This window comes from Folsomia candida, unplaced genomic scaffold (genome assembly GCF_002217175.1).
Source record: "Folsomia candida strain VU population unplaced genomic scaffold, ASM221717v1 Fcan01_Sc025, whole genome shotgun sequence".
Taxonomy (NCBI): domain Eukaryota; kingdom Metazoa; phylum Arthropoda; class Collembola; order Entomobryomorpha; family Isotomidae; genus Folsomia; species Folsomia candida.
Window position 1 is genome coordinate 1,831,099 of NW_019091217.1, and position 21,584 is coordinate 1,852,682.

The 21,584-nt window shown below is 44.2% G+C and overlaps 1 protein-coding gene across 2 annotated transcripts; it reads left to right on the top strand.

Annotated features, from left to right (window-relative positions):
- The first annotated feature begins 141 nt into the window (after nt 1–141).
- On the top strand, nt 142–21,536 carry LOC110859386 (protein bark beetle). 2 transcript variants are annotated; one of them, XM_022108333.2, is made up of 30 exons: nt 142–990; nt 6,736–7,046; nt 7,140–7,204; nt 7,372–7,497; nt 7,793–8,137; nt 9,450–9,685; nt 9,839–10,088; nt 10,554–10,618; nt 10,685–11,826; nt 12,086–12,323; nt 12,477–12,640; nt 12,813–13,039; nt 13,139–13,459; nt 13,588–14,263; nt 14,336–14,947; nt 15,025–15,728; nt 15,827–15,977; nt 16,058–16,095; nt 16,196–16,288; nt 16,421–16,550; nt 16,623–16,880; nt 16,965–17,224; nt 17,297–17,508; nt 17,590–17,945; nt 18,077–18,202; nt 18,410–18,427; nt 18,554–18,727; nt 18,834–19,114; nt 19,176–19,435; nt 19,501–21,536. In XM_022108333.2, exons 1-30 carry the CDS (start codon nt 634–636, stop codon nt 20,776–20,778), a joined length of 9,474 nt encoding a protein of 3,157 aa, XP_021964025.2. In that variant the 5' UTR covers nt 142–633; the 3' UTR covers nt 20,779–21,536. The 2 variants fall into 2 exon arrangements, with proteins under 2 accessions (XP_021964025.2, XP_035715199.1); XM_035859306.1 differs by lacking the exon at nt 18,410–18,427.
- Nucleotides 21,537–21,584: the final 48 nt, after the last annotated feature.

Here is a 21,584-nt window from a genome sequence, read left to right on the forward strand (position 1 = left end):
TTATCTAAGTAGGTGATTGACTGGAGCAGTAATGTAGCAACGCACGTCTAAACAATGGACTCTCTTCTACTGCTTTCATATTTTTACAAGCTATTATAGTTCGTGTTACCAAGTATTGAAAAGTTGGGTGATGCAGCAACGTGCGAGAAACTAGGGTGCACTACCAAATACTTTAACGTGGCAGCGACATGCATTAGAAAATTTCGCTGTGCTCCTCGACTTATTACATACTCTTCTGTGAATTGGAATGTTGTGGTGGTGGCTGTGCAAAACAACAACGGTCGACTTTTCGCAAAAGGTGTAGCAAAACCTTATCAGTTCAACTGCAGCGTCGGCAAAGGAAGGAACGTACCAAGTTTTATAGGCCGCACTGCACACTATTTATCTGCCTAACCAACGAAGAACTCGCATTAGTACAAGTTAGAACAAAAGGGAGCCATACACAGTTTTAGCTTTGATGAGAATATTCTTCAGGGGAAAGTGACAGTTGCACGATTCTTGGTGTAAGCAGCCAAGGAACGAAAATGCTGCTGTCCTCCTCACTTCCATCGTTTCTGACGACGATGACGACGACGTGATGAGGGAGAAGCAGAGTGGTGGTGAAAGTGGTGGTGATTTGTGAGATTGAGGAAAATGAGACGGGTCGGAGATTGCTTCTGTCCTGCTCCGGGACTCCATGGACCAGGCCCGGGCGGAAGTGGCAGATCTGCATCTGCATCAACAAGTGGTTCATCCTCAGTCGGGGTGACGGTGAGGAGTGTGTTTGTGGTGGGTGTGCTGGTGGTGTGTGGCCTTGTGGGAGGAGGTGTGAGGGGGGAGATTGGTGGCCTGATAACCGTCCCCCTCGTGCTGGACAGAACCTCATCGCCCTACTTTATCAGGGAAGATGTTATCGTGGACCACTCGGGAGAGCTGGTCATTAGGCCAGGTGTTCAACTCTATTTCTCGCCGACGGTGGGCATCACCGTGTTTGGAAGACTTATTGCAGAGGTACATTCACACTTGATAACAATATGTACTTTGGGTTTTCATAAGAAAAAATTGCCAGACGCAAACGAAATAATTTTATCATGAATGCACCAGTTTATCCACCGATCAGGGATCATTTTATCCAGAATCTGGTCCAGTTTCAGTTTATTAAAGCGTCGCCTTTGCCGAAAAGTTTGTTAACTCTGGTCAAACTAGTCAACCTCGAAATTAAATTGCGCTAAAAAAGAACCAGAGTGAGTCAGGGAGACGTGAAGAACAGGTTCATTTGCATTTCATCCATCTGGGAAAATTTGCGTGCTCCTTCGTCCAATCTTCGATCAAATAGTGGTTAGTTAATGACGACGATATGTGATCTTTGGTGGGTTAGCAAAACTAAAAAAAAAACAGCAAATGGGGTTGGAACACCGAGTTGACTGTGCATGGTTTAGGTTCTCATTTTCCTCCGTTTTCCCTATACGCTTAATTTCTCATTGTTCTCGCAGACAATATATGCACTGGGTTTCCATTACGGTCACTTGCTACCACAATATAATTATTTCAACCATTTACGACATCTTTATTATTATACACGCCATTGTGTTTGTTTCAGAACGAACGCATTTAGAGAAAATCATTCAGAATTAAAAAGAAACAAGTATCTAAATGCAGTGTTAAGTGTGCAAGTCGTCTCATTTGTGCTCTTGATTGACATATGATTCATCCAAGAGTAATAAATTGTGACTCAATTTGCTGTCGACTCGACATCATGACGACGAGTAGCTCATAACGTACTGTGGATGAAGTTCTAACCCTGCAGACTTATTACACCGCTTTGTAGCATTAATTTCACGACGTCACCGGTCAAAAAAATTTTTTCCTCCAAACTGGTCCAAAATAAAAGTCTAGCATGGGAATAGTATAGAAAAATTATTTTTAGCGTTCTATGACCCCTGGGTCATGAATTAAGGGCCCCTGAAGGGTCAAATAGCGTTCCCTGATAACCCCATGCAAATGGGGTATCAAATTAATCCCCTGGACCAGGGGAACCAGAAAAATATTTTTATAAATTTTTATGACCCTTGAGTCGTGAACTAGGAGCCCTTGAAGGGTTAAATATCATTCCCTCACAACTAAAGGCAAGTGGGGTATCAAATTAATCCCCTGGACAAGGGGAACCCAAAAAATATTTTTCTGGATTTTTTTGACCCTCAGGTCAAGAGTTAAGGGCCCCCGAAGGGTCAAAATAGTAACCATGGTAACCCCATGCAAGTGGGGTATCAAATTAATCCCCTGGCAAAGGGCAAGCATAAAAATATTTTCCTGATTCCCCTGGTCCAGGGGATTAATTTGATACCCCATTCACCTTAGTTACCATGGTTACTATGTTGACCCTTCAGGGACCCTTAACTCTTGACCTGAGGGTCAAAAAAATCCAGAAAAATATTTTTTGGGTTCCCCTTGTCCAGGGGATTAATTTGATACCCCACTTGCCTTTAGTTGTGAGGGAATGATATTTAACCCTTCAAGGGCTCCTAGTTCACGACTCAAGGGTCATAAAAATTTATAAAAATATTTTTCTGGTTCCCCTGGTCCAGGGGATTAATTTGATACCCCATTTGCATGGGGTTATCAGGGAACGCTATTTGACCCTTCAGGGGCCCTTAATTCATGACCCAGGGGTCATAGAACGCTAAAAATAATTTTTCTATACTATTCCCATGCTAGACTTTTATTTTGGACCAGTTTGGAGGAAAAAATTTTTTTGACCGGTGACGTCGTGAAATTAATGCTACAAAGCGGTGTAATAAGTCTGCAGGGTTAGAACTTCATCCACAGTAACCCACGGGTCAATCAGTGTGTGCTTATACACTGTGCACTACTTTACGTACTGCGGAGCGTAAGCATTGGGCATTCACACACTTCCGTCTTTTTCAACATTTGATGACACATCCACTCACTTCCATCTACAAACAAAACCCCATTAAAGTACGGTTGCTTCGAGCGTGCGTACCTTTTTCCTGCAACACTTTGTAACTTGATTGTTACGTGAACTAACGACCAGTTTGACAGGCCTTAGAGACGCGCACTACAACACCTGCCCAAAAAACATTCGTCATTATTAAAGGGAATCACTCATCGTAATTTAATCCTCTTCTGCGGAGAGATGATGGAATCTTGTAATGATACTTCTCAAATGCCGCAACGATACTTGAGTCCCCTGCACTGTACTCCTGCTTAATTTTCATTCACCCTTTTTGCTGTAAACCATTGCACTGTGGGACAAAGCGGTCAAAATTTGTCATATGCCATTTGCTTATGAAGCCTAGAGATTTCTGAGTAGCGTGATTGTACAAAAATCTAGATTACAATGCAAAAAAATCCAGCTGCCCGAGAAATTAAATCAGCTTTAGTAATTTTCTTAGTTTACACACTTTAGCAAAAACGTAATTAATAATCCAACTTGCATCCACGCACGTCATGTTTTATAGCTTGTGGAAGTATTTAGGATGTGATGTATACAGCGAAGTTAGTAAATAATTAATTACGTCTATGCTAAAGTCTGTTGCCGCAACTGACAATGAGAAAATATCTAAAACTTTGGAATTTAATTTCTAGGGTAAAATCGGGTGGCTGGATTTTTGTGTATTATAATCTAGAGTTTTACTAGATTTTTGGGCTATCACAGTAGCCAGAAATCCGTAGCAGAAATTTTTATAAGACGTGGCCAAATTTTGACTGCTTGGTCCCATAGTGCGTTGGTTGCTTCTTCAAGCTTCAAGGTGGATTAATTAAGTGGAGCATTGAGATCAAGAAGAAGAAGAAGCAAAAAAACTGTGAAATTGTTATCCTGCCAAAGTTGGTATTATTGTACAAAGTTAAAATTACAAGCCGATGAATTATTCTATCTTCGTTCGTTCTTCATGCAACAGCATATGAATGAACTAACAGGTGTCGACTGTGGCACCTGTAAAAAAAATTGTCGTCTTCGTCCCTAAATAATCCGACCAGCATTGACTTTTCCGTCATGTCATCATGTCATTAATATGTCGCCTATTCATGTACACACAGAAATAGGATAGACAGGAATTATTATGTTCGCATATTTGCTAAAAGAGCCGCTTGAAGTAATTAATACATAAATCTGAACACGACTTTCTCATGACGCAGTCAAATTTTTCTTTTATTATTTTATAATTATTATTTTATAATGTCTGCCCTGCGGTTTCTGTAATTAGCTGGCATTGACTTTAGGTTTCTTTTAATCTCTCTCAGATCCACAATCCACCGTGAAAAATTGAACTCATAAATAGCAATGAATCAGACTGGCTGCACTTTAATAAAAAGGCCAGAACAATTTGCGAATTTACCGTTCCTTTCTTTCCTCAACTTAGGCTGTCACACAACAGCTTGCAGTTTACTTATAGCATGGCCTTTTTATTATGACGGACATATTTCAATCTGTTGACTGTTGTTATTACAAGTTCGTGTAAAAAATTATATCAACTCCGCTGCTGCTTACTGCTTATCTGTCGTCGTTCTTCACGTGAATAGGTGTTGATGAGAACTTTTTTTGCTGCAATTATTACGAGAAGTATGCCGCATTTTGCAGTAGTGCAAAAGGCGTCTAAATTGAAGCAGTTTGATACCAAGAACGGGGAGGCTTGCAAAATGCAATCTATTTCTTCCTTCCTCTAAAAAGTGAGAGAAACACGGAGTGGCAGGGCGTCAAAGCAAACCCTTTGTAAACGGGACTGCGTGAGGCGATCTCATCTTGTGCGAATGAGACTTTGATAAAACGTCTCACGACTTTTACAATGTTATTTATGAAATGGACCTACGCGTAAAATGGGCATTTAAATGTGTCGTCATCAATTTCTCGATTTAGACCAATTTCTACTAAATACCACGACACATCGACCCAGACAAGTATGCAAAACGTATAATATTTGCAGTATCTATGCTAAATTTTCCGACGAAGAGGGACGGATAATTGGATTTGTATCATGTGTCATGACGAATGCAGATTATTTAAAGAGAATCGGATATCATTCCAGTTATCAGTTCAACCATGAATGCATTGATTTTATCGTCGAAGGTTTGCTTATCTTTGCCAGTGTTGACTCAATTTGTCATGTTACGGATACACACACGTTCATTTGTGCTCTAAGTTATGTGCATATGTTGCTGAAATTGATTTTTGATGACAGGTTTGTGCGGTAACTCATTATTAGAACTAGATTGACTTTCAGTCGTTAAATTTCTTTGTGGGATGATTGCATAGAATTACAATTTCACTCCATTACTCCTTTTGAGTTGAACCACTACGTGCTGCGTATGGGCGACAACCCTCACGCTACTTTTTCATATTTGCGAATTAGTTTACATAATTTTTCTGCTTGAATGAAAACCATAACAAAAAAATCATGGGCTGCTCTCTTATGTCCAATTGAACAATATATGCATCTCATCTGCTCTGCTTCGTAATGAAAAATGAAAACACAATCCCGCAGCATTTCACGATTCCACTTTTACATAAGTACGTACGACAAGCACACATTAAACGGCATAATGATAAGTGTGAGTGAACGAGTAATCTGTTTCATGCACACACCAAGTAAACACATAACGTAATAAGTTTCATCATTTGAAAAAAGTTGAGCTGAGAAATTCATGTTCCGTGAAGAAATTGACGTGATGGCTTATTTGCATTAGAGATTAGACTCCACTTCAAATAGAGGAAGTAAAATAAGACGAGTCAGATTTGTGTACGACGACGTGTGGATTTTTTTCCGTTGTTGAATTTCCATTTTGCAGCATAAAATTCAAAGACAAATCTTATTTTGTTATGCCGAGTCGCGCAATGGAACCGTTGTTTGGTGAGTTTGGGTGTGAGGACTGAGGAGTTAAGTGAACTTCATGCTTCACAACTCGACCGAACTTCCTTTGCGATTACTTTTTCGTCGCCGTGTGCTCAACTTTTTACCCCTTTTACTCTCTTCTCGAGGAGGACTGTGCAGTTGTGAGGTTGGATCCTTTCGACACAATAATACAGATAATCAATGAGTTGGAGTTGACACTGACGACGAGGAATACGAAATACATACGTATCTCTATGTATTACATACACATCAAATCCGCCAAGTAAAATGGAATGACAAATGACGACTTTTTTGCATATGGCAAAATGTCTCAATCTCTTCAAATTCATTGCGAATTCCGTTCTCAACAGAATTATACAAGTCGAGTAATTTAAATTTAATTATACAGTCGAATGTAATAAAAGGAAGTTGGTTGACTCCTGAAATTAAGCTTTATGTTAGTTAGTCTTGTACATAGGTATTTGCCATGTTTTCAGAATGTGTTTATTCATGAATTGTGTTTGAAAAGAGTTTGCGCCGATTGTTGTTTTTCGCAACTTTGTCGTTTCCCATTGGCAGGCAATTCCATAAAACTCTAGGCAAGTAATAAGGGAAAGGGAGCGAATTGAAAAGCGATGTGCAGTACAAAGGCCACCGCATCCCATTCAATTCAGCCACACGCTTCTTCACATGCCAAACAAATTGTAGATTTTCTTTACCTCGGCGTCTCAATGAAGCCAACTTGTTGCTTTGCTCCAAACTTTCACCTTTTCATCCATCCAATTACTCTCACCTCACCAACGACAGACCCGAAATCCTTGAATATAATGAATCCATACATATCTGGTATTACCAGTGGCTGCTCATTCCATAGTATTTCACTCGTGTTTTTATGTTTCTTCCTCAGGGGACGAGCACTCAGCGGATCGTGATGACGAGTGCGACGCTCAAGATCCCAGCCTCCGCCCTCAACGAAAGACTGAACGACTCGAGCGTCCTTGGCGCCTTTGATGACAACACGTTGTACTCTTCCCCCCTCCTCGAGTACCGCACAAGTCCCCACCCCATCAACAAGAATAAGAGGGCCTTGGGAGACTACTTCCAGCGAGACCGAGGTGACCCTTCCATCCGCCTGATGGAAGGCCCGACCCCACTCATCGGCCGACTGCAGGTCTACCACCGCTCCCAGTGGCGATCCGTCTGCACAAACTCGAGAAAGTATGCACAAGACAACAATATTATTATTATGCTCGTATCCATCGCAGGTCATTTTACTCTGATGGCCTGTCAATAACCTGTTTTATTCCGCAGTTGGACCGTGTCGGATATGCAAACGGTGTGTCGAGAGCTTGGTTTTACTGGAGGCGAATTTTGGAGTGAGTAGATTTGTATTTATTGAACCCATTCGAAATTGTTTCAGAGATTTTAACCCAGTGATTGAGCGACTTTATTATCACCTCGTTTTTTAATTACGCTATGTTATTGAATAACTAGCTCTATTTCAACCTGAACTTATTTCTAAATAGTTGACTCTATGTTTTAGATTGGATGGACCATTTGAATGATACGAAGCAAATGTTGTGGGAACGACCAACCTGCCAAGGTTTGGAAGGCCATCTCAAAGACTGTTCAAATTGGCAAGCCCGACAATTGGGGGCGGGTGTTTGTGGTGAGTGTTTATGTTTACACATTTTTTATTGTGTGTTGGTTAGTGTGTACATCGTGTCTGATTCCCTGAGAAGTGGCTTAAATTTTACACAGGCAGCAATGAAAAGTAGTTATCGTGGACACTGTTCCTATTTTCATTTTATTTCATGCCACCAGGACACGACATACAAACTCCGTTACTTCACTGGGCTCGTTTACGTTCAAATTCTTGTTTGTGTTTCTGATAATATGCGACATTTTTGAGAAAGGGCGTACGTACGTAGGTGGATACTTATTAGTTTGAGTGATTAATTTAGACCACCACCCGAACTTGGGAATCCGCTGCGACCCATTTCACAGATTCCCATCCAAAGTGGATCAGCACTGGCGTGGCATCCGCTTTGAGAACGCCAAGTATCGAGAAACCTACATCAACGACAACACGCTCCGAGTGCGAGAATCCAACTCTTTTCTGAAGCATGTCGACCTTTTCTACGCGGGTGTGGGGACGACGTACAACGCGTCCTCCGCAGTGGAAGCCTACGGCGTGCCCCCCGTCATCTCGGACGTCCGCATCGAGTACTCGGCCTACAACGGGATCAACTTCACCAACCCGGGCGCAATTATCAACATTCGCAACTCGACCATTAGAAATAATGCTGGTAAGCGGGGTGGAAAGTTTACAATCATTTATGCAAATGATGCATAAGATATATTCGCAATGACTACGGCGGTTTCTACTAAAAATCACTACTCGTGATTGCAAAATGTGCGCACACACAAAAATTGAGATTGCAAAGCGAACCTTTTTCCACCCCACGGCATGAATCAGTGCGTCGCGTCCCTACATAGAACGAACGTTACTCACATTCTATTTAATTCGTGTCCGGAGTAATTTGTGTTTTCTACAATGAAGAGAAATAGCGGAGATCCGTTAGGCAAAGACGTTAGTTTTAGGCATATTTTAGATTTCTGGGCGGAGAGGAAATGATTTGGCAGTTGTGAAATGAAAACTGTGTGCGTCGTCGCTTCAAAGCACTGTGTCGCACTGTGTTGTTTAGTTGGTTGGTTGGTTGGGTGTCAGTAAATGGAGCAAGACGCGAGTCTCAAGTCAGTCAAGTCAAAATCTGTTGGTCGTGCAATTCTCTGAGCGAGTTAGTCACGGAGTTGCAGGGAATAAGTTGAGACTTTTTAACAAAGCAGAAAATATATTTTTTTAGCCTGCAAACAACAAGACTGTTGAAGTGCTACTTACTGTCCTAAAGTCTTGAATGAACATTAAGTAAAAGAAATATCTTTTCAACCGGAATGACCATCCTTGTTGACAATATTTTTGATCACTACTTGTGTAAAGTAAACATACATCACATGCACACGAATCTACCCAGTAATACGAACAATAGAGTCGAGTAGAGAATCTGCGGGGACAAAACGTCCATTCTCAGTGGCGACTGCTTTATATTTACTTTTTTTAGAACGAATTTTATAATCTCGTCATGATCCACCGTGTGATGATGTCCTCTCTCCTTCTTTCTCACCGTATTTACCAATTTCTTCACTTCAAGTGTCACTTTTCAGTGATAAATCCCATTTTTTGATGTCTTTGATCTGGATGATGATGTGAATCCACTACTTTTGCATTACATTTCCTCTTTCATCCTTTTTTCTGCCAGCATTACACTCAGCCACTCAGCCTCAGAGTAAGCGAAATTGAATTTGTCAGGTTTTTACTCGAACCCACTTAACCCAACCAACCAACTGAATCGAAGAGCTCAAACCGTGGGTCGAGTCAGCAATTCTTTTGTTCTGCACTTTTCCCTTTATTATGATTTCTAAAATGGGTTGAATTATTAGCAGTGCGAATTATTACTGGCTACCCGTCTTCATTCGACATAATGCTTCCAATATTTATCCTCATCTTCCCTGGACCCTGGATTATATATATATATTCACTTATGCATTGATTATGCGCAGGGTTCGGAGTGTACGTGAACAGCTCGTGGGGTGGTTGTCATTTGGACACGGTGACGCTGGAGTCGAACGGGAATGACGGGGTGAGGTTTCTTTTCCACGACGCTATTCCCGATCAGAAACTGGACGGGATCGAAGTTTTTGACCTCTGCACAGCCCCCGTGGCTGGCCAACTCTACCCCACTCGCTTCTATTTGGACCAGAGTGAGAATTCGCTCGTGAGGAAGGAATGTCGCAAGGTGAGCAAAGTCGTTTATTCAGAGCTGAAATGCCTGGACGAGTGAATCACGGCGTACGATCCCACCAACGCCAATCACAAATTAATCGATAAAAAATATAAATAAATTATGCAATACACATATGTATTAGTGATTAAATACCTGGATTTGCAGACGTTCCAAGTGAGACCCGGCTACGTGTTGACGATGCACTTTCCCTACTCGATGAGCAAGGTGGACTATGCGGCGGAGATAAGCGTGTATGATGGTCCCGACTCTCGGGGAAACCTGTTGACCACAATTCGTGTGAAGAACGAGACCTTTCCGCAGTCGGTCACGGGTATGAGGGACACGATCTACCTGGAATTCAAGGCCAAACCGGCTGTCAGGGTCCTCTTCTACGTCGAACTCTCTGCCGGGAAAGGTGAGATTCTCAATCCTCGTCAGCTTCCTCTTTTGCATAATAAATAAGCTTTAAAAATCGTCAGGCTTACCATTAGAAGAATGCAAATTAAAAGAGAAACCCAAGACAGCAAACATTTTGATTGCCTCTAAAGGTTTTATTGGTTGTTGGCAAAGCTTGGCTGGAATTTAATCCGATCACTAATTTCCCATGGGATTAGTCGAATCGTTTTGTATGTGCATACCTGCACAGTGCACGTATGTCCATGGATAATAAGTGGTTGAGCAAGGGAGTCAGGAGGGAGGGTTTGGAAGGATTGTGCAAATGTCGAGATTTTAATTAAACTTTCACCACACACGGCTTCCTTGCTCAATCAGTCACCGCTGGGACTCACTGTGCTTGCATTATCCAATTTCTTCCTTATTGCATCATTCGCTGGTCTCACTCCATAAATGTTTTCATTGTCCTTTCCCATCCACTCAACAGGTAAGGATTACGACCTCAAAGTCTCCAACTCCGTCCTCGCCATGAACAACGGACGCGGGCTGGCGGTAAGTTTCCACTACCAAGTATTTTTTAATAGCTGATTTATAGCAACATGGAACTAATGTTTGCAGGTGGAGAACATGCGAAGCCAAGTGATCGTCCACGCGTCCTCCATCAAGGAGAACAGCCACATCGCAGGGATTCACATTCTCGAGGGCGTCGGGTTCGTCAACATTTCTCGGACAGAAATCATGTCGAATATCGGCGACGGGCTGAACATCACATACGGCGGTGGGTCACGAAACATTTCTCGCAGTCTAATTGCGGCCAATACGAGGCGAGGAATTGGAGTTTGGTTCAACGAATCCTCCATCAAACTCCCATCTGAGCAGGAAACTGTGGTGGAATACACTGAAATCTCAAGGAATCTGGAGGCTGGGATTTTTGTGGGCAACTTTTGTGGGAATGCGGTGGTGAACATTAGTGGGAATGTGGTCAAGGATAGCAAGAAACCTGGGGTAGAAGTGTGGTCGTGCTGGTCCAAAGTTGGTTCATTCAACTACGGCCATCCCCTCAAACTGAAAATTGGGCATAATCGATTCATCAGCAATGATCACTTTGGCATCAAGTTGAACCCTCTCATCAACGCCATCGGGGTCATTGAGCACAACTACTTCAGCCTGCACAACAAAGGCTGCCTCGTCATCCAGGGTGTGGACTGGAAGGAGCTGGAAACTCTGCCCGTCAACCTAGAAGTGTCCAACAACGTATTTGAGAAGAACACGGGTCAGTTCGTGGCGTCGCTGGGGCTGAATCACCACGCTCCACGACAGAAGCTCACCTTCACTCAGAATTTTGTCCGCTGGAACACAATCACGGAACCATTTTCGAGCCAACTCAACCCGAGGAGCAGAGTGGCCGCTCCCGTCGTCATCTCCTCCGCCAACGTGGACGTGTTTCGAAACATTTTACAAAATCCAGACTCCAAATATGAGATTGGGAGTCACATGACGGACCAGAGTTTCTCTCTCAACTGCACCTACAACTGGCTTGGGAGCAAGGACGAGAAGGACATTTATTATCGCGTCTTTGATCGAAAAGATCGCTTCAATTTGGCCAAAATTAACTTTATTCCCTTCATTCTGTCACCAACGGATCCCAACACGGAGATTGCAATGACGATGACACTCTTCGTCCCCACCTTTGACTCTGCAGACCGAATGATTGGGGGGGAAATCACGGGGAGAGAGTCGCTTAATCATGGAGAGTACAAGTGAGTACTATCCCCGTACTTAGGCTTTGCACCTCATTTGCATAAATCTCAATAGCCCATTTTCGGCGATACGAGCTTTCCATGTTGAATAAACTCTATGGCTCTCGCGAATGCGTTAAAATATGCAAATGAGGTGCAAAGCCTAAGTACGGGGATAGTACATATATGTTACATTTACATATATATCGTAGCATAATCTTGGCTTATGAAAAAGTGGGGCAATGAGATACGATGATGGTTAAATTGTACAAATCTGCAGGGTCGTCCGAGACATAAGTGTCCGACCTGGTGGTCAACTTCAGGTCGCATTCGGTGTGACGTTGAAGTTTCTTCCGTCAGTGGGGATCATGGTGGGAGGTCAATTTCATGCCGAAGGATTTGCCCACGCCGAAGGTTCCAACGTTCGGTTCACACTCTTTGACACGGGCAGAATTAACTCCACGGACGCCCCCGTTCGCCTCGTGGGAGGAAGGACGCGAAAGGACGGCAGACTCCAGGTACGATATACAAAAAAGAAAACGAGCAATTCTGCTTAACATACATCGCACCCAAGTATTTTTTGCAACGTGGTGTCAAATTCTGGACAAAATAAAACATCTGAAAGAAGACCACCAAGCATCTCTCGTTTTATTATTATTTTTTTTATTCAGGTGCGAGTGGGGAACACTTGGGGCTCGGTGTGCAATTATGGGTTTGATGTTGACGACGCTGCCGTGGCATGTCGTCAAATGGGCTACGTTCTGAATGCGGATGATTGGATGTTGGAGAGGGTGGAAATACCACAGGCCACCCCGTCGGAAACCATTTTAATGAGGTAATCCTAGTCAGTTTTGTTTTATCTCGCTCGTTTCTCTCCTCTCTCCTGATTCCACCCGAGCCTTTTCTCGCTTTCTTCTACGCTGGAGAAAGTTCTCATGTTTCAGCGGAGGTGTGATCATCGCCAAGTATTTTTATCCTATACGTAATCCCGTCCTCTCGCATTTCAGCAATCTCCATTGCGACGAGTGGGACCACGATTTGACCCAGTGTGACGCAGAGATGAGCGAGGACATTGAAAACTCCTGCCTGCACGACAACGTTGTTGGGATCAAGTGTTATGACACGTCGTGGGCTGGAATCAGAATGGCCATTACGGCCGACAAGAGTGTCATCAAATACTCGGTTATAGAGAAAGCTGGACTGCTCGATCCGCACACCAACGAGCACAAACCAGGTAAGCAGCAAAATCGCTGCATGCAGGTCATTTATGTATGTGGACCAGAGTGATCATATTTCGTATGTAAAAGTGTAAAACTACCAATTTACTGTGCAGCCCTCCAGTTGGACTTTAGTCACCACGTCCTCTCCGACATTTCCGTCTCGGACAACACGGGGGACGGCCTTGGCATCATTTACTCGGATTTATACTTTCCCGACACGGTGAACGTGGTGGAGCGGTCCGAGTTCAAAAGGAATCTGGGCAACGGGGTGCTGCTTCGCCAGTTGGGCTTGGAGTTGAGAGACTGCGTGGTCGAGCACAACCGTGGGGCTGGGATCCTTCACGACCCGGTCATCACGAGGGCTCATCAACGGGAGATTGCAGGCTGGGTGACGGTGGGGAAAAAGGATCGGATTGAGACGATCCCACTCCAAGGTGAAGTCATAACTATATGCATAGCAGTTATTTGAGATGATTAAACTTGACCCAATTTCCTGACTAATAAGAAATCCACGTTTTTCACGAATGATGCATAAATCTCATCACACAATTAAAACCCGTAGGCAAGGACCTCTTCCTGGACGAGAACATTTACAAATATCTCATCACCAAGACGGACCCAAACATCAACGAGGTGTACAACGTGTTCGCCCAAGATCAAAACTTTGTCATCTCCATGCAGCTGCTCAACCCCATTCACAACGACAGCACGGAGGAGATGATCATCTATGACCGGCACGACATTCCGGCCAAGGAGGGAACCGAGTTTTTCCACGACCTCGAGTCCTGGTCCGTCACACGAGACCAGGTGTCCTTCCCCACGGTGAGCAGCTCCTATGGGATCACAATTTGGTACCGCAGCGGGTCCAGGCCTCGAGGAAACTTGATCCTCTTGGTGAGAGTGATCCGTGCTCCCATCAGCCGGTACGCGAGGTCACGACTTTTGGAGGGTCCACTCCCCAAACTCAAGCTCATTGACTCCAAAATCCGGTACAATGGGAGAGGAATTGCTGCAATCCATTACAATCGGTACGAGAATGAGGACGGTGACCTGTTTCTGAGAAAAGCCAATGAGTCGATGGAGCTTCTCCGCTGTGAGCTGTCCTTCAACCGGGGAGAAGCCTTCCATGTCTTCACACCATTCAGGGAAATTTACACGTCAAACATTTCCGAAATCACCTTCATGATTAACAACACGGTCATATCCGACAACACAAAAGGGCTGGTGCAGTACAGCAAGTGAGACCCGTTTCACCCATTGTCCTTGACTTAGTACTTACAAATAACTATATTAAATGTATTGGTGCGCAGGGATTTGCGAAGCTCGAACAACTTGTACCACTGGATTCTGAGGGATAACGTGATTGAGCGGAACAAGGAGGGCGGTTTCCAGGTGTCGCTTCCCTACGTGTGGCAGTACGACGAGAACCACACGCACTCGGTCCATTTCGAAAACATCACTTTCCGGAACAATATGGACTTCGAGACGCTGATTGCCGGACATTACAGCCAGCTGCACGTGATTGGCAGTCTCTTTGAGAACAACATGTGCAAGGGGGGACTCTTCAGTGTGACTGGGATGGAAAAACAAATGCTCATCTTTAACAATCAATTCATCAATAATCAAGGCTCGTTTGCCGTCCAATTCGACACAGATTCGCAGTCAGAAATCGTGGGGTCCGTGTTTGCGTATTTCGTCCGGAACCAAGTCAAGTACAACAGGATTAATCCCCGTCTACGAAACGATGTCAAGGCCATCAACAATGCGACGTATCAACCAATGAGCTACGCATTGGGACTTAAGGGCCATCAAAAGGTGAACGTGACCAAGAACCTGTTTGGCGATAACCAGCTCGACTATGAACTCTTGGCTGGGACGAAGACTGCCAAATTGGACAATTATGTCAACGTTATTCAAAACTGGTAATTCTCACTAAATAAATGTGTCATGTTTTCCCTTTGCCTAACAATTTCTGCTTCTTCCCTCGCCTTCCATTCAGGTGGGGCACCTCGGATCCCAAGAAAATTCGCGAGAGAATATTTGACTTTGACGACTGGAACAGTTACGCCATCGCCACGTACAGGCCGTATCTCCTCCGCGACGATTTCGACTCCCCGTTCTCCACAACCTTTGAGCCAGAGAATGAAATCACGATCGACACTCTGGGCGGACGACTTCTCCACCCGCTCACTCTGTACCGCCGATCTCGACCTTACGTCGTCAAGGCGGACTTGACCATCATGCCCAACGCCATGCTGACCATTGGGCCTGGTGTTGAGCTCGAGTTCTACCCCAGCGTGGGAATATTGGCACTGGGACCTTTGATTGCCCAAGGCCTGCCCGAAGCCCCCATCGTCATGAAACCCATCATGTTGAAAAGGATGGAGGAATTGGAGCTGATGGAGAGGGCGAGGTACTTGGACGACTCGATGCACAGGGAGAAGGGCGTCCGGCTGTGCGCGGAGGAAAAGTGTGAGCCGGGCATCAACGAGGGTTTCCTCGAGTACTTCAACAAGACGACGCTGCAGTGGGTGCCCATGTGCGACAATCGATTCACCGAGAGGAACGTCCAAGTGGTTTGCAAGCAGTTGGGCTTTGACGACATGAACGTCTACTTGGACTACGGCAAGCGGTGGGAGTACATGTACAACCACGTCCCCGTCTCTCGTGTCCGCATGTGGCCCGAACCATTTCAGTGTGTTGGTGAGTCAGTGATGCGCTCCATTGTTGGTTCTGCTCAATTAGTGTGATAAGGTAATAAGGAGCCAGTAATGTATGATTCGAATTATGATTGTGTGCAGGGAATGAGAAAACCTTGGACGAGTGCCCCATCCGGATGAACGGCCAACTTTACGGGTACGACTATCCGTGCCACTGGGAGAATGACTTTATCTTCATCCAGTGTGGGCAAAGGAATCTCAATAAAACGATGGAATATTGGGGTGGAATTCGGTAGGAAAATATTTCTGCATAATCCTCGACTTGTTTGAAAGCTTGTCTGAAACCACCCGCGTCGCTTTCTCTCTTTGTAGATTTTCCGTCCCGGATTTTGAGCAGCACCTCTTTGAAGGTATGTGTGGTAGATGATTTGGTTACCAATTCCTGGTTTCCCAATAGGTGGGTGGTTCGTAAGAATAGGTTTAATTTTTTGTTTTGTTTATCCTTTGAAGACCGAATGCACGACGCGGTCACTCACAACAGCTACACCAAGGAGGAGAGTGTGTTGGAATGGGTCGAAATCTACGGGGCAGGAGTTTTGCATGGTACGTGATACGTCAAATAAATGAAATTAATTTTTGTGGCTTTACTAACCACCAAAACACACAAAAACCGAAAACAAAATGCCAAATTCACACAGTCCAGCCTAATTAAAAATTGCATGCTGTGTTTTATAGGTGAGAAGAGTCCTGCAGTTTTGAGCATCATGCAGAGCCCACTTATTCGATATGTGAACATTACAAAATCGGCCTCTCACGCCATCTCACTCATCTCGGCCCCCAAAACGATGCGAATGTCAAAGAACTAGTACGCTCGTATTTCAATGATAAATCCACCCTCCTTCCTGGTCAGCTTGATATAATATTGTTGTTCTTGTAGCATTGTAGACAACATGGGGCTCGGATTCAGTGGCCTTTCTCTCCTGGGTGAGTCTCAACAGTCCGACTCGAGTTCCTTCTACCCTCTCAAAAAGATTGAAATTCCATACGGCATTTTCGGCATGGTGGACGTTTGTGACACCAACAAAGAGATCATTGTGGAGGAGAGGGTCGTGCTCTACTACAAATACGACAACTTTCCAGTCGACTGCGTCAAAATCTTCAAAAGCGTCTACAACGCTAAGAATCTAGGCTTCCGGTTAGCGTCCAATATACATTTTGACATTCTTCTCATGGTCATCATTTTTTCTCACTAATTAATTAAATTCCTTGATTACTTCAGGCTGTTGCAATTCAATTTGTTCAACTCAACCGGAAAACCTTGGCCGCCAGACTACATTAAACTCATTGACGGTGATATTTACAACATCACGACGGAGGAAATTGCCACGCTGACCATGAGTGACGAGTCCAACCCACTCAACAAGTTTTATTCCACCAGTTGGCCAAGTCTCAGTGTCAAAGTGCACGCCACAGGTGCTACGGAATACAACGGATTTGTCGCCGAGATCCTGACACTGCCAGTTTCCCCTCACGGAATTGGTAAAGTTTGCACCTCTCTTGTCATCTAAATAATTTCTCATCTAAATAATAACGCTTGTCACGTACTCGCAGAGCGCAACGTGCAGCACAACATTACGTACACAATATTCCAGAACAATAGCCGAGGTGCAGTGTACTATGGTTCTGCTGGGGAAATTAGCCCGACCGTCACACTCGAGAAGAACCGGATTGAAGACAATTGCATGAAATTTTATGGGAATTTCTCCAGTTGTGAAAGTGCGGTTCGATTCGATGTTCAAAACATGCAGCACATTTATTTTATGGTATTTACCTAAATAATTTACGCTGAATTATGTTCATTGATCACCTTTCATTGTTAAGAATTGTGTTCTTGTTCACGGCAGAACAATGTTGTTCGGAGGAACCAGGGTGGTTTGAGCATCACTGCCGACTCGAGCGGCTCTCCCACGGCGATGAAGGGCTACGTGTACAACAACCTCTTTGAGAACAACACGAACCGAGAAGTCCTTCACGTGGAAGGAAAACGGAGCAGTCCTTTTCAAGAAATTGTATTTTACAGAAACATTGTGACCAGGAATGATGCCAACTTTGCAAATGTCGTCACTCTGAGCCAAGTGGTGTCCAATCTGACGGAAAATTATTTCCATTACAATCGGGGAAATTATATCATGGAAGTCTCAGGATTTGAGAAAGTGCGACTCCCAATCTACCAGTCTTGCACCCACAACTCCTTCTTCATGTAAGCCCACGATTTACATAAATGCCAAATGCATTAACTTATTGCACAAATAATGATTGGTTGTGAAATGAAAATGTGTATGTAGTTGTCACTGTTTTACCAAGAGTTAATTTTGAGACATAATTTTGCAGGAATATTGCAATTGACGTGGAGGACAAAACTACCATCGTTGCTGCCAGTACGGGGCAGCAATACATTGACAATATATTTGTAAATCCGGAAAATTCCTACGAGTTGGTTACGGTCAACAAGTCACGGTAAGCAATCTGCTACGAAACACTTAATTGCGAAACCAATTGCTTTCTACAAAGTTTACAAAATGCATGTAAATTACTAACAAAAACTGTTTTTATTTACTCGTTGCATGTTTCTCTATACCATTGACGCTAATGTCCTGAAATATTATTGTTGCCTGAACTGATCTCTTGCTCGCATGAATCTCTGTTTCTTGTCTACATCAACAGACCCAGGGCTCTTCAAAGGTAGTAAATTTTCACCACTTTAAAAATGTATCTGTGCATTTCTACGATATTTGCATAAACTCGAGTTCACACTATTGATTGACTAGTGTACTTGTGAGTTGACGCTTTTGTCTAAATTTTCTTCAGCTACGACTGGACGAGCGCTGTGGATGCTCGTCACAATTGGTGGGGATATCCCGGCACGATCGCCGTCATGGGGCGAATCAAAGACGAAAACGACAACATTGACCTGCTCCGCGTCCTCTTTGACCCATTCCGCGTGGACAACAAGACGTTGTTGAGTGGAAAATGTCCTCCTGGGTAAATTTGGAATTTTACTAGCATACTTTATTCCCATTCTCTACAGGACATCTCAATAGTTGTAACGTATTTGCACTGTACTTATCATCTAAAACCCATCTCTCAGGTACACTCTGGTTGCCGAGACGTGCTACATGTACGTCGGAGGGCACATGACGTTTAGCGAGGCCAAGGACTTTTGCCGCAGTGAGAACGCGTCGATGCCCTACGTGGAGGCCAACTACTACTCCGTCATCCACTTTCTCCGCAACTGGCAGGAGGACTACGACTACTATGACCGGGTTTGGGTCCAAGACGTGGACCGGTTCGGCCAGTGCACAGTTTTTGTGGCCAACAGCGTCCAGGAAGAAGAGTGCTCCTACCGACTTCCATTCATTTGTGAAACGGGTGTGTGCTCAATTTTTTCTGCTTAATTTCCTTGACCTTATAACTTATCAATTTACATCAGACCCCAAGATCCGGATTGACCCGTTGGCATGGACGGCAGACTCTGTAATCGTGGGTGCTTTGGTCTCGGTGTTCATCGCTTTCATCCTCATCGTGTTCATCCTCGTCTTCTGGTACACGAAATCCAAGCAGCGTCAAGTGGAACGGTTGGAGAGGAGGAATTCTGTCCGAGCCTCGATCCGTTCCAGCAGGTCGCTCACGTCCATGGGAAGCCTGTCCGAAGTCGGCTACCGGCGAAGGATGGCAGAGATCGTGAGCTCAGTACGTTACGAACGAGACAAATTCCTACAACTACAAATATTTACTTGGGCTTTCTTTTATTGCAGCAAAAATCGCTGAACACGACGACAGCCTCGGCCGGGAACTTGAACAACTACAATAAAATGAACGGGAGTTTCGACTCGATCGAGAAGAATCCTTCAGCCTTCACGTCGTTGGACAACACGTCGTACGACTACTACGAGTCGCAAACCCCACGCACCGGGGTCTCCCAAGCCAGCTCACTCTTTGATGCCGAAGGAGTTTCACGACACCCGATGGGGCGACCCAGACCACGACCCGAGAACGGGATCCACGGACTCCCAATAATCCCACCTCAACCTCCTCGCACCCATCGATTCATGGTTCAGGCCGACGTTCTTCACAAGCCTTCCTTTGATTTGACCTATCACAATCAGAACTTTAGGGAGACTCCATCAATGCCTTCCATCCCACCCAATAACGAGTTTTGGGGTACTCCTCGACCCCAGCATCATGATCCCACCACCTCGTCCGCCATCGACTTCCCACGAACGACTTCGAACGCCACGACAACGATATTTCCTCTCCACAACAACACCAACAATACCTCGACGTCCACGGACCCCTTGACTGACACCGAGCCCAGCCCTCGCTCCGAGGGAGTCACGCCCATCTTCCTCCGCCACCCGCTAAGTGGTCATCCCAGTAACAGCGCCAGGGATCCACAACAATACCACAGTTTCGACCAGTTGGACGTGAACCGAAATAAAAACAACCCCAATGAAACTGGGCAACAATACGTCCCCAACATTTTCCCTGAACACGACCCCAATCACCATCATCGACAGTCAATGCCGCCCACTGCCTTCAATCTGAACAACGAAGTAACACCGTCACAAATGAGTCACAAGGATCTGGGGAGGAGGAGTCCGCCGACCAAACCGACACTGAAGCGTCCCCTCCCCACGGCCTCAGACTCATCCGCGGAAGACATGGAGTTTGACCACACGCCGTTCATCTCCGAGTCCCCGACGACAGGATCTGATGACCAGGATCACGACAAAAATCAGACTGGAAGTCGAAAGGCTCGAGTTATAGAGACGAGTTTGGACGACTTGGAGGTGGACTACGAGTTGGAGGAGACGATACGTCCCGTGAGCACATTTTTGGAGACGAATGTGGACGTGGACGAGCCAATTCTTCCTCCGATAAGGACAGCCAAGAGTCAATACATCCCCCACATGAGCTCCTCCCCCTCGCAAAGCAGTTCCAGTCGAGCTGCGAGCAAAAGAGCTGCTCCGTCCGAAGACTTTAAAGCCTTGAGTAGCCGGAGCAAAAGTATGCCTTTAGAAACTGAAATGTAACGACAAACTTGTGATATTTCCGCACTGTCCAGAAATGTATCTCTCAGATTTCCACAAATGCACAAAACGAGAAACTGTTCAGCCCGAGTGGTATTTAAATTATTGTGGTATTTTTACACTGGTTTCGTACCTCTTTGTACATTTACAAACTTTCAGAGCTTTCCGATCAATCAACTTGTATTTAATGTAATTGAGTAAAACTAAGTTAATTTGTATCATAAATAGAATCGTTACGTACATAGCTAGCTAAGTAGAATTATGTATTATTGAATAGTGACAATTGCATTGATCTGCTGCAATTAGCGAGAATGTTAACATATCACGTAGCAAGCACATTAGCACGGCACGCTATTAACAAAGCGGAGCGCTTTTTGCTGTTTTGCTCCTTGAACAGAAATTAACTGTAAAGTAAACGTAGCGTAATATAATTGATACATAGATTTCCACGTTCATCATGATCAAGTTCAGCTTTAGGTGTTATGTTTTATTGTAGAATTCTTATTCCGTCGTCACAGTCTTCTCATCTCACAAACTGCACCAGTTATTTCATAAATATTATCCTCCATGCAATCCACTTCTTTCAATGTGATTATATACTCCTTGCACAGCTTTAAATATATTATGCTTAAAAGAACGGGCGAACAAATTTTACCGATTCAGATTGTTAAAGAATTAAGATTAAGTAATGCTATGACCAACAAATTGTAAGGTATAATCTGCAAATAAAATGCGATCTCATTTATGGCGTTAAAAAATCATCTCTCGGCGTAATGGACTTATTTCAAGTAATGAATCAAATAATGATT